The 14,070-nt window shown below is 42.0% G+C and overlaps 1 protein-coding gene across 1 annotated transcript in view; it reads right to left on the reverse strand.

Annotated features, from left to right (window-relative positions):
- Positions 1–959: 959 nt before the first annotated feature.
- The window catches only part of LEF1 (lymphoid enhancer-binding factor 1), a gene marked incomplete at its 5' end in the record, with an annotated part of 69,241 nt that continues 56,130 nt past the window's right edge, over positions 960–14,070 (reverse strand). Inside the window, one exon of the mRNA XM_009081092.1 lies at positions 960–2,076. Coding sequence (XP_009079340.1) covers positions 1,997–2,076 — 80 coding nt within the window. The remainder of the gene's footprint in view (positions 2,077–14,070) is intronic.

The following is a 14,070-nucleotide window of genomic DNA, read 5'->3' on the forward strand; positions in this document are numbered from 1 at the left end:
TAATATGCTGGTTACAGCCTTACAGTTGGGTTTGTGTGCAGTGCACACTGCTTTAAGAGGAAGCTGTTTTATAACATTTTTAATTATGAAATTTCTTATGCAACAGAGTTTAAGGGTCATTTATAAACAATGTAATCCCAAAGCTTCCTTAGGCAGTAACTCACCTATGTCATTTCTTGTAGCTCAAGCTTGACTCAGTCCAGTCTCACACCAAACAAGATTTGAGAGCTGGAATACAAAGAGTGCTGATTCAATGTGCAGTTCATAGTATTTCCTTTGTTGGGGTGCTCACAAATCATTGGACTAGTTTATCTATGGCTACAGTGGTTTTTTTCTTTGACGTCCTTTAGTCAAAGTGAGGCAGCTGTGCTGCTTCCTCTGACAGGAGCATCCCACAGGCACCACTGGCAGTAGGCAGGCCATGCTGACTGCATCCAACACCATCAAACCAGGCCCTCCACAGCTGATTCTGCAGCCAGCTCCAGTCCCTGACTGCGGGATAATTTATACAGCTATAAGAAATTTAACTGTAGGCTCCTACATCTTGTGTGGGCATGGACTGCATCCAGAAAGAAGGGAATCCATATTCTTAATCATCACCTTAAAAACACTGCTACGTTCACTAGGCTTTTGCTAGGAAACTGAAGATAGAGGGATCCTTGGTACTTCCACCTAGGCCAGATCTAACTGAGCAACACAAAGAAGCACTGAGCCTGCCCATTCCTTATTCCTGGTATGGAACTGAGACTTCTGCTCACTTTTCGAAGAGAAAGTAATTTTCCAAAATCATTTCAGATAAGCAAACAGATACACTGCATTTCCTACAAGAGAAGACTGAGCCAAAAGTCTTCAGCCTTAAAAGTGACTGTGTCTTTCTTGGGCTTGCTTCTACCTTTGAGGGATTCCAGTACAAGCCATTCTCATTTTTTTAAGCCAATTTTTAAGACAACTGACTTTAGTTTTATTACAAAGCTTTTATTAAAAAACAAATGCTCAGCACATTAACTCAAACTGGAATGACAAAAAAAAATTGGTTGACAGTATTTTTGGCAAAGGCTGCGCCTTACTATTTTAAAAAATGGGTACATCAATGCTCATTTCAACAACTGGCATAAAATCCCACTAACAGGCTAACAAAAACAGATACAAATACAGAACAATTGAAGTAATAATTCAAGTGCTGGGCTTTTTACAAGGAGAAGGGGAATGGGTGAGAAGGAGAACTCACTGCAGTCAGATTTGCTGGATGTATTGCTTATGTTTACAGAGTAGATGATGCAAGACTAACATGTCTACTGACCAGCTGACTGTTGTTACATTTATTTAGTTCTATAGGACATTGTATTATATAGACTGAGAGGCCACTATTTGTTACAAATAGTTTTAACAAAACAGCCACCTTTTTTCCATACAGGTTTTTCCTCTGGCAGAAAAAAAAAAAAAAAAAGAAAAACTCCTTTTATTTAAAAAGTATTTCAGATTTCTGACACTTGTTTAAAAGCTCATACCTAATAAAATATACACCAAAGAAATTACAAACTAAAAGTTAAAATATAAAAGCATTCAAGTTTCTTAAAAAAGCTAAAACCAAATTGATCCTGTCGCACCATTAAATAAAAAGAAGGTTGAGCATGTCATCCTGGTCCAGGCAAATTCCATTCCTTGATGTGCTGTATGGGGCAGCTGTGGTCTACGTTATTCTGCTGGCTGAAGCAGGCAGAGACAGCCATGCTACTTTGTTTGCTGACTCAATATGGACACAGATGAGACGGGGGCTTAAGAGTGCAAGGCAGAGGTGGAGTGAAGACAAAAGCTGCTCTGCTGACCCAGGAGCTCATTTGCTCTATTTATATTGGGGCTGGACCTTGTGATAGTGAAGGATTTTGGCAGTGATTGTCTTTATGATTCAGTGTCTCTAGCAGTGACATCAGGGTGAATGACATCCTAGACAGACTCCTTGGGGGTGGTCTGTGTGGATGAAGGACACACCTAGGGTTTAACAAGCTTCCATCTCCAGAAGGGGTCCTGGTGTCGCCGCCTTTGCTTTGCAAGTTGAGAAAGCATTTCTTTTCCCACCTACAGAGAAGGGGGGAGACAGAGAGAGAGAGAGAGTGATAAAGACTATATGAAGCCTTTTTTTTTTTAATCCTTCAAAGAAGCTGGTGGTGAGTCACTGTAACTCTATGACACAACTGTATTAGTGGAATGTGCATTTGCAGTGTTAAATGCAGAGTTAATTACTACTTACTTTTGCGTGAAGTTTGTAAGCATATTTATGGAGAATACTTTGGATTGTAAAGAGATGTTGACACCAGCTAGAAAGGTGGAGTTTTAAGCATCCAATACATTATAGAAGTGCTTGCCTTTTGTAATGGATTTCATTTATCTACTAAGATTTGACCCAGATATCCATTCCAAAACTAGACATCCTCAGGCTTTGGTACTGCAGTGGTTGAGGTCAATGAAACCTCTGCTTCAGAGCCTCGAGTTCTACTTCCTGCAGAAATGAAAAAATGCTGTCTTCTGTAAGCAGTTTGGTAGAGGAATGTGGTGGGTGAGGATTGTGTGCACCACTGACTCTGCCATGCATCCACACAACTGTGGAGGTTTAGTTCTCCTCTTCAGTGGTGCAGGGAACATATTCCAGCTGTGTAAGAACCATGGGCTTCTTACCTAGTAGTAAAGTTCCCTAGAATCTTTGAAGGATTTATGTTCTTAGAGCACATGAAAAGGCCCACATTACAAACCTAATAAGTATTGCTCATCCAGAGCGGAACAGTTCTTCATCACTAGGTCTCTGGGTTACATCAGCTGACTTACAGAATTGCTAACTCAACCATCACCCTGCCCTTCTGACCTAGACAACTGGGTTGTAACAGGGCCTCCACCCAAAAACTGTCTAACGAGTCAGATGTTTTTCCACAGATGGACACATGCTCTCCAGTAATGGCTTTGGGATTATTAGTGCCTCAAAAAAATCTACATTAACCTCTAGGTCTCCATGTACTACTCAGCTGCCAAACAAGTAGAGGGTTGGTTCAATGACCAAAATTAGCACAAGAATACAGTTTGGTGGAGAAGGTGAGTGAATTTTCACCAGAAAAAAAACCACAAAATGCTTAGTCACGTAAAGAAGATACACTGCCAGCTCTTTGAATCACTGCAGGGCAAGACAGGACAAGTTTATGGAGAAATGGTTTAAACCACAAGTCAAACTTTTGTTAGACTACTCAAAATAGATAGACTGTTTGAGCCTGCAAGACCCACAAGCTGAATTAGTCAGCAAATTTTACATTACATGACAGCAGTATTTAAACCAGGGCCATTTATAACTGAGCACCCACCTCTGATCTGCTGCAGCTTCCCTGTAAGCCAACAACACAAAGCATTTCACCCATACTGGCTGAGTACAGCTCCTGAATCAGGAGTTACATTGCTTAATGTCCTCCAAGGTAGAAACCCTCCAAAACCAATTTTGTACCCTTTGATTTTAATGAGTGTAAGCTGAGACCCCAAAATCTTACTAAGCAACTTGACTCCTCCCATCACAGGTCACCCACATGACCATTGTTATAGTGGAAAGGAAAGTTAAGGATGCTGAAGGTAGAGAAGACAAGCACAAATTTACAACAAGCTGTTCTGTATAACTTATTTGATGCACACACTCCTCCCCCAAATACCACATAATGAATAATTTTCACCTGCTGCTGGTAGCCACAAAAGGACATTTAAAGCTCCTAAACAGCACAGCTACAAGTCCACTGGCAAACCAGCAGTTTCAACAGAGGTGGTCTGTATTGACTAATTCAGTTCCTATTTCCTCATAAAACCAGCCTATGTCCCAACTAAAAAAAGCCTTCTGAGCTTCCTGCCTTTTTTTTTTTTATTTTATTTTTTTTATAAAGTAGCACAGTGCTCCGTAACACGTGCGGATCAAAGAGCCACGAAGGGCTCTACCTTTCCAAGGAGCACGAAAGAGAGGCCAAGCAAACAGCAGAGAAACACTGGGGAGAGCACCCTGCAGCTTTATATTTATTTTGTGCCTTTTCATCCCAGATTTTCAAAGGTTTTGTCCAGGTTGCTCTTCCTGGGAAGGTTTTCCTCTCAGTCTTACATGAAAACATTCAGCTTCCTGTTGAGGAATGGCCTTGGGGCGCCAGGCCAGTAGTTCACAGCAGTCTGATACAAGCGCTGGGATTCAGAGCTACTCCCCATTAGCAGCCAGGAATGTCTACTTCACTGAAGGAAATGAAATGCTCTTCTGTTGAGATGGTTCCTTGCCTCCTCCCCCCCTTCCCTTACCAGCAAGCTGTCTTTGAAGTCAGGAGGTTAAAATAACGACCGTGGCCTTGCATTGGCCCTTAGCTCTTTCAAACAGCAGCCAGAGCTTCTTTCCCAACCCAGACCCAACTCTCTAGTGCCTGTCTCCCTTCGCAGCCCCTCGGTGCCCACCCAGCCCTGCTCCGCTGCAGACACCGCTGATCCTGCAAGGGCACAGGCACAGTGAACCCCACATATTTTCTTTTCCAAGTGAACACTGCAGTACAGCAAATTACACAGTAGCCACCCTGAAAACAGCACACAGCCCTTCTCCAGCTGCACATTAAGGCTACATGCTGGAAATTGCTTCTACTACTGATAAACCAAATCATACCTAAAAAATATGAGTGATGATGGTGTTGCCTTACAGATATAAAACAGGTCAAGTCAGGATTCTTTTCAAGAAACCACAGGCATGTGCTAAGGAGACTGAAGACTTCCCACATCTAAGGCTTCACTGGGGGGCTGCAGCTGAAGTCTCGCCAAGCGAGGCATGCCCTAGCACAGCCCAATCCACAAGTGAAGTCGGCACAAATCAAAGACTGCAATTACAGCTCCCTGGCTGTGGTTAGGCTTCAAAGAAAGTGCTGCAAGTCACATTTTACATATGTGAAGTCTTGAGCCTAAGCCACAATAGGAGGCACTGTCTGTGCCATTTGCAGGGTACATCTGACTGCAGGAGCAAAGGGGAAAAAGAAAAAAACCCAAACCAACACCTCGAGAAAGAAACAGGAAAAAAGATTCGATAATAATTTAATGTAAAAAGAAAGCCTTACTATTGAAGTGATAAAACTGTAAATTCAGGAACTGCTACAGTAAAACTAGTCTCCTAGCAAGCCTGGGCTCAAGGGCTGAGGGCAAGAGCATCACAAGGGGATCAGAAGTCCTCCCGATGCTTTGGAATGAGATGGACTGAAGGGAGGGTCCGAAAAGGTCTTGTTGCTCCTCCTCTAGTCTTTTAACTCATCTCCATTTTTCTAGAACAGGAGAGAGGATTATGCAGCATCATCCAGGTCAGGCTAATCGGAAAAGGTTATGGAGGAAAGTCAAGAGTGTCTGTGCCAGTACAGGAGTAAGTACAGAGTAAAAGAGGTTGCTAGCCCTTCACAGAAAGCAAGAGAAAGTAAACACTTTAAATGATGTGCTTTTTTTTTGACACCTTTCCCCACCATGGGTTGTATTCATACAGTTGTAGGAAGAGACAAGGACTACATAAAATGGCAGGTTTATATGTTACAAAAAAACAAAAAAAATAAGTCTGTCTCCAAACCTGGCTTTTAATCTAGTACGTCAAACATGGCAAACTCAGGGACCCAGAAGCTGAAACTGTCATTTTCTTTTGAAGTCCAAAATGAACATGTTCGACTTGCTTCCAGGGCTTAGCCAATATTCCAGAAACTTGGGTATGCAAAACCAGGTCATTATTTATCAGAGAGGCTCACGCTGTTTGTGTAGTCCCTTTGTATTTCCTTTAACAGCAGAGCTGGAGAGGGTTTCAGGCACAAGCAGATAGATGCTGGTGCTGCAGTCTGCTCCTCTTCCTGCCCAGCTGTGCCATGGTTTGTGGGTTTAGCCCAAACCAGATCATTGAAATGTTCTGGGCAAACAAAAACAAACACTCCACAACATTTGTTGTTTCTAAACAAAAAAAGCACCTCCCAACAAAACCCCAGTCATTTTAGTAATCCGATTTGCTGGAGGGTCCCACAAGCTGTTACAGAACATGGACGGAGAGACCTATGGGAGACAGGAAAAAGCTCTGCAAGAGCTGGATACCAGCAGGCAGCAGAGGAAACTTTTTAAGCTGTCTTTGTTGCCAAAGAAATGACATAAAATTGTACCCTAAAACTGTAACAGATGCTGCCATGTTGAAACTATATCAGTACTAAGTTTTTCTTGGTCTGTTCAACCCCTCTGTCCCCCTGCTACTGTTAGCCCATTGCTGGTAACTGTGAATGGTGACTCCAGCAGCAAATTATTTGCTGCTGTTTTCTGGGGTTTTTTTCTGAGGTAACTACCCCTGAAAATACCTCTCCATTAATTGCAGGTGGAGTCTGGAGTCCTAACTTCTGTCCTCTTAGTTTGACCTAAGCTAGATGCACTAAGTGAGCAGCAGAAATACTCCTCCTCCCCCTCACCCTGCCCCAAGTCAGAGACCTCTTCCAGAGCAGGTTAATGTCAGCACAGAAAATGCCCAGGTGTTTTAGGGTTTCCACTTCGTGCAGCTGAAGGCAGCAATGCCAACCAGGTGTGGCTCTTATCAAAGGCCCCCAGTGTGGGCAACACGAAACTACAAGCTCTATCACTGCACTACAATCTTTAAAATTATCTTATTGGAAGACCCAGGACATGTTTTCCCTGTTGGGAGTGGGAGGGGAGAGAGGCTCTATGTTTATAATAAAAACCAGATTGCCTCTAGACAGCTCTCTCTAGCAGCTCCTTAAAGAGAAATAATATACCAAAGCTGAGGAGGAGGGAGGAAGGAATAGGCTTGTCCCCTTTTTGCATCTTTATGGCATATAATAAATATTTGGAAGACTGTTTTAAATTATTTCTTTTATAGACTGAGAGCTAGGGGCACTGAAATTGCTACTTCAGTTTTCACCTGCTGTAAGAGAAAAGACATAAAGTGTTGGTAAAGCAGTAAGTGAAAATTCTTTCAGAAGAAAGAAATAACACGGATAAAGTTTCCTTTGTAGATCATCTTTTCTGCCACAATTAAACACAGGTTAAAATTTACACTGTACTTTGAAAGACAATCTCAACAGTTAAATCTTCTAATGCATGGAATAATTTAAATAGTTGCTTTCATGAAACCAAAGGCAAGTGAGATGTAACCTGAATATCTTGTGCTTCCATCAACTCTTCTACACACAGGCATCCACAGAGCAGCACTACCAGCATGAGACAACAGTACACAGAAACCACTACAGAATTCAAACATGTCAGCTTCACTTTGATGCAATTAAGTCATCTTGGCAGAGAATCTCTACTGTTCCAAAATACACAAGCTTCCTGTTGTGTATCTCAAAAGACACACAAATGGGAAGAAACCCAACTATTCATCAAAATGCAGTCTCACTTAGTTTTATGGTGTCAAGGCAAACGCACACACTACTTCTATGTAGTTATCCTGGCAATAACGTTTTACCTCATGCAATTTCAGGTATCCCTGAGATGAAGAATAGAAGGCTCTCACAACTCCTGAGTTCTGATTCAATTCTGATTCAACTTAATATTAATGAGAAAACACGTATCTTCTTTTGCAAGGAGGAAGCAGCTTCAGAAATTGTGTCCCTCTGCTCAGTTAAGCCTCCTTAGTTCTCTTGATCCCTCATCCCACTCTACTGACACCTGTGGCAAGAACACCAGTTCAGAGATTGCTGGTGCCATTTCCCTCAGCTGCATCTAACCCTGCTCTCACACTACACCCCAGTGCCAATGACACCTTCACTGCACAAATGCTTCCAGCATTTGCTCCTATCACTGGAAGGAAGAGCCAAAAGCTGGTGTCCTGGAAGCTCTGACTAAAGCCCATAGGACTGCCAGGCTCATGTTTAACTGGCCAGACAGTGGTGCTTCAGCTGGCCATGCTGTGATCTTCCTTCCAATTCACACCCTTTCAAAACTGTTTATATGGTACAGTCTTCACAAGCAGCTAAAGGGTCAGAGATTTAAAAGATGACTTGCATTAAAAGTCTTAAAGCAGAGAATTAAGGAACTGACTGGTATGAGAATGTTTGCTCTATTAGCAGTGACTTTTGCAGTATCACAGTTAAGGCTCTTTGGTTTTGTTTTGTTCTTTTGGTTTTGCCTTTTGGATGGTTGATTCTGCATTCATGCATATCAGAAAACCTCTTCGATCCAATCATAATCTCTAAAAGTCAGAAGCAGACAGAAACAAAACTCAGTGCTTGGGTGTGTTGGGGTTAGCTAAGCTTTGACAGAATTGCATTTGAATAAAATTCTGTTGAAATTAGGGGACAGATTTTGCCCAAGCTTAGTCTCCAGAAACAAATGGGAAAAACTTGACAGTTGTCATAACAACTTGCTTTCTAGCTGTTCAGGAATACTGTATCAATTCCTCATTTTGAAATTTTTTCATGCAAATACACTTAAAAAAATGAAAATGCTATATAGACCTGAGAAGAGCACTAAAATACTGAAGTATTCTTCCAATTGGAAATGAAACCACATTTCAAAATCTCACATTTTATTTACGAAACAGTTTGTTTCTACAGAGTTTTTCTCATGACCTTAGAATTCTGTCTGGTGGTGAGTTTACTAAATCCACCAAAATACACTGTTTTCATCCAGAGAAGAATGGTGCACCAGCTGTCAACTCCCTGTTCCCACCCTATCCCACAGGAAGAGTTAGAACAATAGTTGTACCACTTCTTCTACATTCTAGCCCAAGCCACCTACTGCTAACACCTCAGTAGTGAAGCAATATAGGGAGTTTTAAATCACTTGTAAACGTGGCTGAGTTCTAATTTCACAGTAGCATCTGCAACTTAAGCGTATCTGAGAAAATAAACAGATTTTAGATATTTGCCTGCTGAATTACCTGTTTTGTTCTATTTGTCAGTGTCAGTCTAAAATACGAAATGCTGAAGATCAGCTTTGTAACTGACCATGCCACACCCCCGTTTTGCAAACATAATTAAAAATTGTTCTTATTCCTCTAATCCCATATCTATGCTGATTGTCTAGCTGAAGGTGTTCTGCTGTTTTTTTTATTTATAAAACCTATGTTTTGCCCCTACCCTCACTTACCCTTATCCCTCCCATAGTCTCTGATCATACCCAAAATAGCTTTTATACTCTTCCTTCCTTCCCTCCTGCACTTCACAAGGGACTTTCGCGAGGCTGGGAAAGGGAAACAGGGACCTGACTCTGCTCTGCTGCACCTCTCCCAGCAGGTGTCAGTGCCCCTCTGTACCTGACATTGCCACGGGCAGCAGCTTCTCTTCAGTTTTGCTCTTCTGACATTTTCTTTTATGTCAGAGAGCCTGAAAGAGAAGAGGGTTTGTCTTGCATGCTGGCAAGATCAATGTCAGATCAGAATTAAGCTGCAGGAGGGGACACGGAGGAGGGATGGAACACCATCCAGAGGGACCTGGGGCAGGCTCGAGAGGTGAGCCTGTGTGAACCTCATGAAGTTCAAGAAGGACAAGTGCCAAGGTCCTGCACCTGGGTCAGGGCAATCCTAAGAACAAACACAGGCTGGGCAGAGAACGGATTGAGAACAGCCCTGAGCAGAAGGACTTGAGGGTGTCAGTGGATGAGAAGCTCAGCATGATCCAGAAATGTGGCCCTGCAGCCCAGAAAGCCAACTGTATCCTGGACTACATCACAAGAAGCATAAGCAGCAGGTGAGCAAAGGTGATTCTACACCTCTGCTCTTGTGAGACCCCACCTGCATCCAGCTCTGGGGCCCACAACATTACAAGCACATGGACTTGCTGGGAGTGAGTCCAGAGCAGGTCACAAAGACGCTCCGAGGGCTGGAGTACCACTCCTATAGCAGCCTTCCACTTCCTAAAGGGGACCTACTGGACAAGGACTTTTTACAAGGCCATGTAGGATAGGACAAGGGCCAATGGCTCTCAGCTGAAGGAGGCTAGGTTTGGATTAGATATAAGAAGAAATTGTTTACTGTGAGGGTGGTGAGGCACTGGAACAGGCTGCCCAGGACGCTGTGGCTGCCCCATCCCTGGAAGTGTTCAAGGCCAGGTTGGATGAGGCTTTGAACGACCTGGTCTAGTGGAAAGTGTCCCTGCCCATCGTGTGGGGATTGGAACTAGATGATCTTTGAGGTCCTTTCCAAGCCAAACCATTCTATGATTCTATGATTTATCTGAGGGCTATACTGGTGTTTGAAAATTTCTGTGCCTATCTGAAAAAGTCTGAAGTTAACTAATTAACAACAATATAAATGTTTCAATCCAGCAAATTTTCTTCTGTCCATTCTGCTCCTCTTGCCTATGCTGAAGACATTCATAGGCAAAACAGGGAATAGGGAAACACGGGTCACATGGGAAACACCATTTTTAAAGCAAATCAGGACATGTCTTCGCACCACCATTACCACACAAATTCTCACACATACTAATTTCTGCACAAGGCCTCTAGGCTCTGTTTAAAGCTTCTGAGCAGTCAAGAGCTATGGAAAGGGGTGGAGCATTTGTTTCAACTTCAACTACTCCAGAAGCCCTTTCAAGAGCACTGGACAAACAGATTTGAAAACATGTGCCTCAGAAAGCAAGGTACCACATCCTCTTTTCATCTCCTTTCTAGGATTCTGGCCAGAAACCCAGGGTCAACCATGACCACAGTCATCAGATGCTTCTTTTCCACAGTGTTCTGGCTGTAGATTGTCTATTTTACAGTCTGCTTGCACAGCCTTGCTCCATTTTATTTCTAAGTAATAAGAAAAACATAATCCAGTCATATTGTAACTGGATTGTAACAATATGCATTGTTACACTGCCCAAAAATCACTTCTGCACCAAAATTTGGCTCCAATTTCCATGTAGGAAGTTTGAAATATTAAGATAATTCATTGTTTAAAATGTAACAGTCTTAATCTGATCCTTTTGAGTGCTTCTGATCGTAAATCAGTAGTAGTCAACTTTTGCTAGTTTTGAAAGCTTTGCTAATGTAGATGTTATTGCCATGGAATTTTGCAAGCCACAAATATATACTTCTCACAGGTTTTCAAATGTCTATTAAGCTTCCCTATCACTCTTTTGCAGTTTCCCAACTGCATCCTGCCATATGTCAAATGATGTGCCTTTTACAATTACAGTACATAGCAAGTCATAAGAAGTATTTCCATGTTGCAGAACAATCAGGAGAAATTTTTGTTAGTACCCTTCTATTTCCTTGCTGATTTCAAAATATTCATGAGATGCGAAAAATCACTTTTTTTTTCCCTTCAAAAAGTCAAACTGAATAGGAAATTAGGAATTTCCACTTTTAACAAATAAAAATTATTTCAAACATTCTTGGGCCATGCCAACTGCAAACAAAATCCTTCTCAGGACAGTTCCACAACTCTTCAAGAAAGGCAACGTGTTTTGGAGTACCCCAGAATCATTTAGCAAAGACGAGCACCGTATCACAGTATTCCTAAAGCTTTCTAAAGCTGCTATTTAGCAGGCTGAAGGAGATCACAGAACTCAGTTAAAGCCTAAGCAGTGAAGCCATAAGAAGCCTCCTGCTGTATACAACTCTTGGAAAGGGAGCAACTTAATGCTACCACCTTGACTTTACCACTCAAATCATGTCCAAGTCAAAGAGAAGTTTAGAAGTCCACCTTAAAAGTCAGTTATGTGCTGAAGTGTTCATGGACAAAAAAAAACACACCCAAAACCTTCCAGTGTCTTAAATCATTTCTGTTTGCATGTCTCTTCCGTTACTTTCCTCTGAACATCCCACCACACAACCCTCCCACCATTTCATCCTTCTCACTTACATCACCGTAATTACAGCCCTGGCTGATCTCCTTTGTGCTGATCTTGAGATTCTTTCTTTGGTCTTGCCACCTACTCATTTCTGATTCTTCTCAGATAACAGAACGCTTGTCTCTTTCCCAGACCTCCCACCCTCCTTCCCCTGTATGAGTAAGAAAGCTAGTGTTTTCCTGTCTTCAAGAGCTCTTTGCAGCACTCACTGAAAGGCATTCCCAAACTTCTTATATCCATCCAGTAAAGACTACAGCAGCTCTGCTGTGGGCCTGGTAAGATATTATGGTTGTGGGCAAAACATTCTTTGGGTTAGGCTTGCAGAGGGCAAGAGTCTCAACCTTTAGAAGTTTACTTTGAAGTCTGGCTGATGCAGGTTCCTTAAATCATTCTGTGCATTTACTGCTAGCAAGGGCACATCTGTACATCTCCAGTGGAGATCATTCACTCAGCACACAACATTTAGAGACAGCTGCCTTCGTGTGTGTATATAGAGTCAACAACACACTCCCCCTTGCATGGAAGATACCTACTGTTCTCATATTCAGTGTTACAAATTGCACAAGGACAGAGAGACAGGTATTACCAACAGTTTCCATACATTGCAGAGCTTTAGAGGGAGGAAGGAAGGAAGGAAGGGGTGTAAAGGTCAAAGGGAAGGAGAAAACCCCCACACTCAGAACATTCATCCTCTACTATGGAAAATGCCAAGAGTAGCTCCAACAAAAGTAGTCCTGCGTAGGCAAGACAGTCATCCTTAGATTGCAAGGCATCCAAGAAACCAAATATCCTGTGGTTTTTAGCTGTCACTTGAACCTTAGTTGTATTCCAATCCCAATCAACTACTCTGCATCAATTCAGATAAAATTATGAATGTTTTGCTTATGGGTACTATGTTAATATCAAAGGGAAAAACATTTACAACAATCATGGACTTGGGCAACTAAGCTGAAATATCAATTAAAAACTCAAGGTTAAAGCACTTATTTTTTTAGTAGATATAATGCTCTAAGTAATATTACTTTACAGCTACATTTGTTGTGTAGGCTACAAAACCCAAATGCTGCAATCCACGTCTCAAATCAGCATGACTCAGGCATATTGCACAGGGCAACACTGTCTGCTTGCTTGAAAAATTTCTGCTTATCAGGTAGAAAAAAAGAACACGCATTTTGCCTTTTCACTTAACTTCAGCTTTAAAAATAAAACCAAAGTCTTCACCCAACCAAGTTTATACTAATCAGCATAATGGCATAACTTCAGAGGAGGCTTGAATCATTCTGACACGACTGACACACCACACAGAGGAAACTGAACTTGGCTTTCTCTGGTTGAAAGTCCAAACAGAGCAGAGGGCCAACACAAGCCTGCTTTGCTGACCACTCTGTGTGCCACAGGGATCATGTGGCCAACCAGGGCAGAGGAAGAGAAGATAAAGAGTCCATTGCTGATACAGTGCATAGGTATGTGTAGAAATTGTTATTTTTTTGCATGACTCCTGGAATTCTCAGGGATCTCCCAAGAGCAGTCTGGGTTAATTAGACAGTGTAGAAGCAACTAGTATGCCAAATGAATGCCATTCCTACTAGAAAACATATCACACTGGGAGAAAGAGAAGGACCAGTCTTTCAACACAAACATTGGGAAATTAAGATCGCACTGTGGTACTGTGTGCACTCACAAGCAGACTAGCTGAGATTACTGTGTATGTGTAATCACTAGTCATTCCACCCTAAGTGCAGATGATACAAATGATACAGAGAAAACACATGCTGGAAATACAACAACCACAAAAAAACCCCAACCTGCACCACACATGAAATCCCACTGTACAGCTGAGGTAGAAATTCTGGCTACAACTGAAATACAGTCCCGTTTTCTTAGCAGATGTTTTGTTAGTACACAGGTGAATAAATTGTTTTTAAAAAGTGTACGCAGCCAGCCAGCATCTTGTAGATGTCAGCACTTAAAATGCACTCCAGAGCCAGTGTCTAACCTGCTCTTATGAACTGTGAGTCTACTGGCTGGGAGGGTTTGCACTGCTTAATAAACCCAGTGTGCTTCACAGGCAGACTTGCAGCGAGTCAGTGAGGTAGGGTCAATTTGAAAATATTACAGTTAAGCAGTGAAATGGTGAACATCTAATAGATAGCCGGTATAAAAACCATCAATAATCAAAGTAACATTAGCTTTGGGATATGATACTTCAGCAATTTTTGCTAAATTCATATTATTGCATAAATTTTATAAGAAAGCTTATTTTACAATTCAGTTTTATCAG

This window comes from Acanthisitta chloris, unplaced genomic scaffold (assembly GCF_000695815.1).
Source record: "Acanthisitta chloris isolate BGI_N310 unplaced genomic scaffold, ASM69581v1 scaffold6878, whole genome shotgun sequence".
Classification (NCBI taxonomy): domain Eukaryota; kingdom Metazoa; phylum Chordata; class Aves; order Passeriformes; family Acanthisittidae; genus Acanthisitta; species Acanthisitta chloris.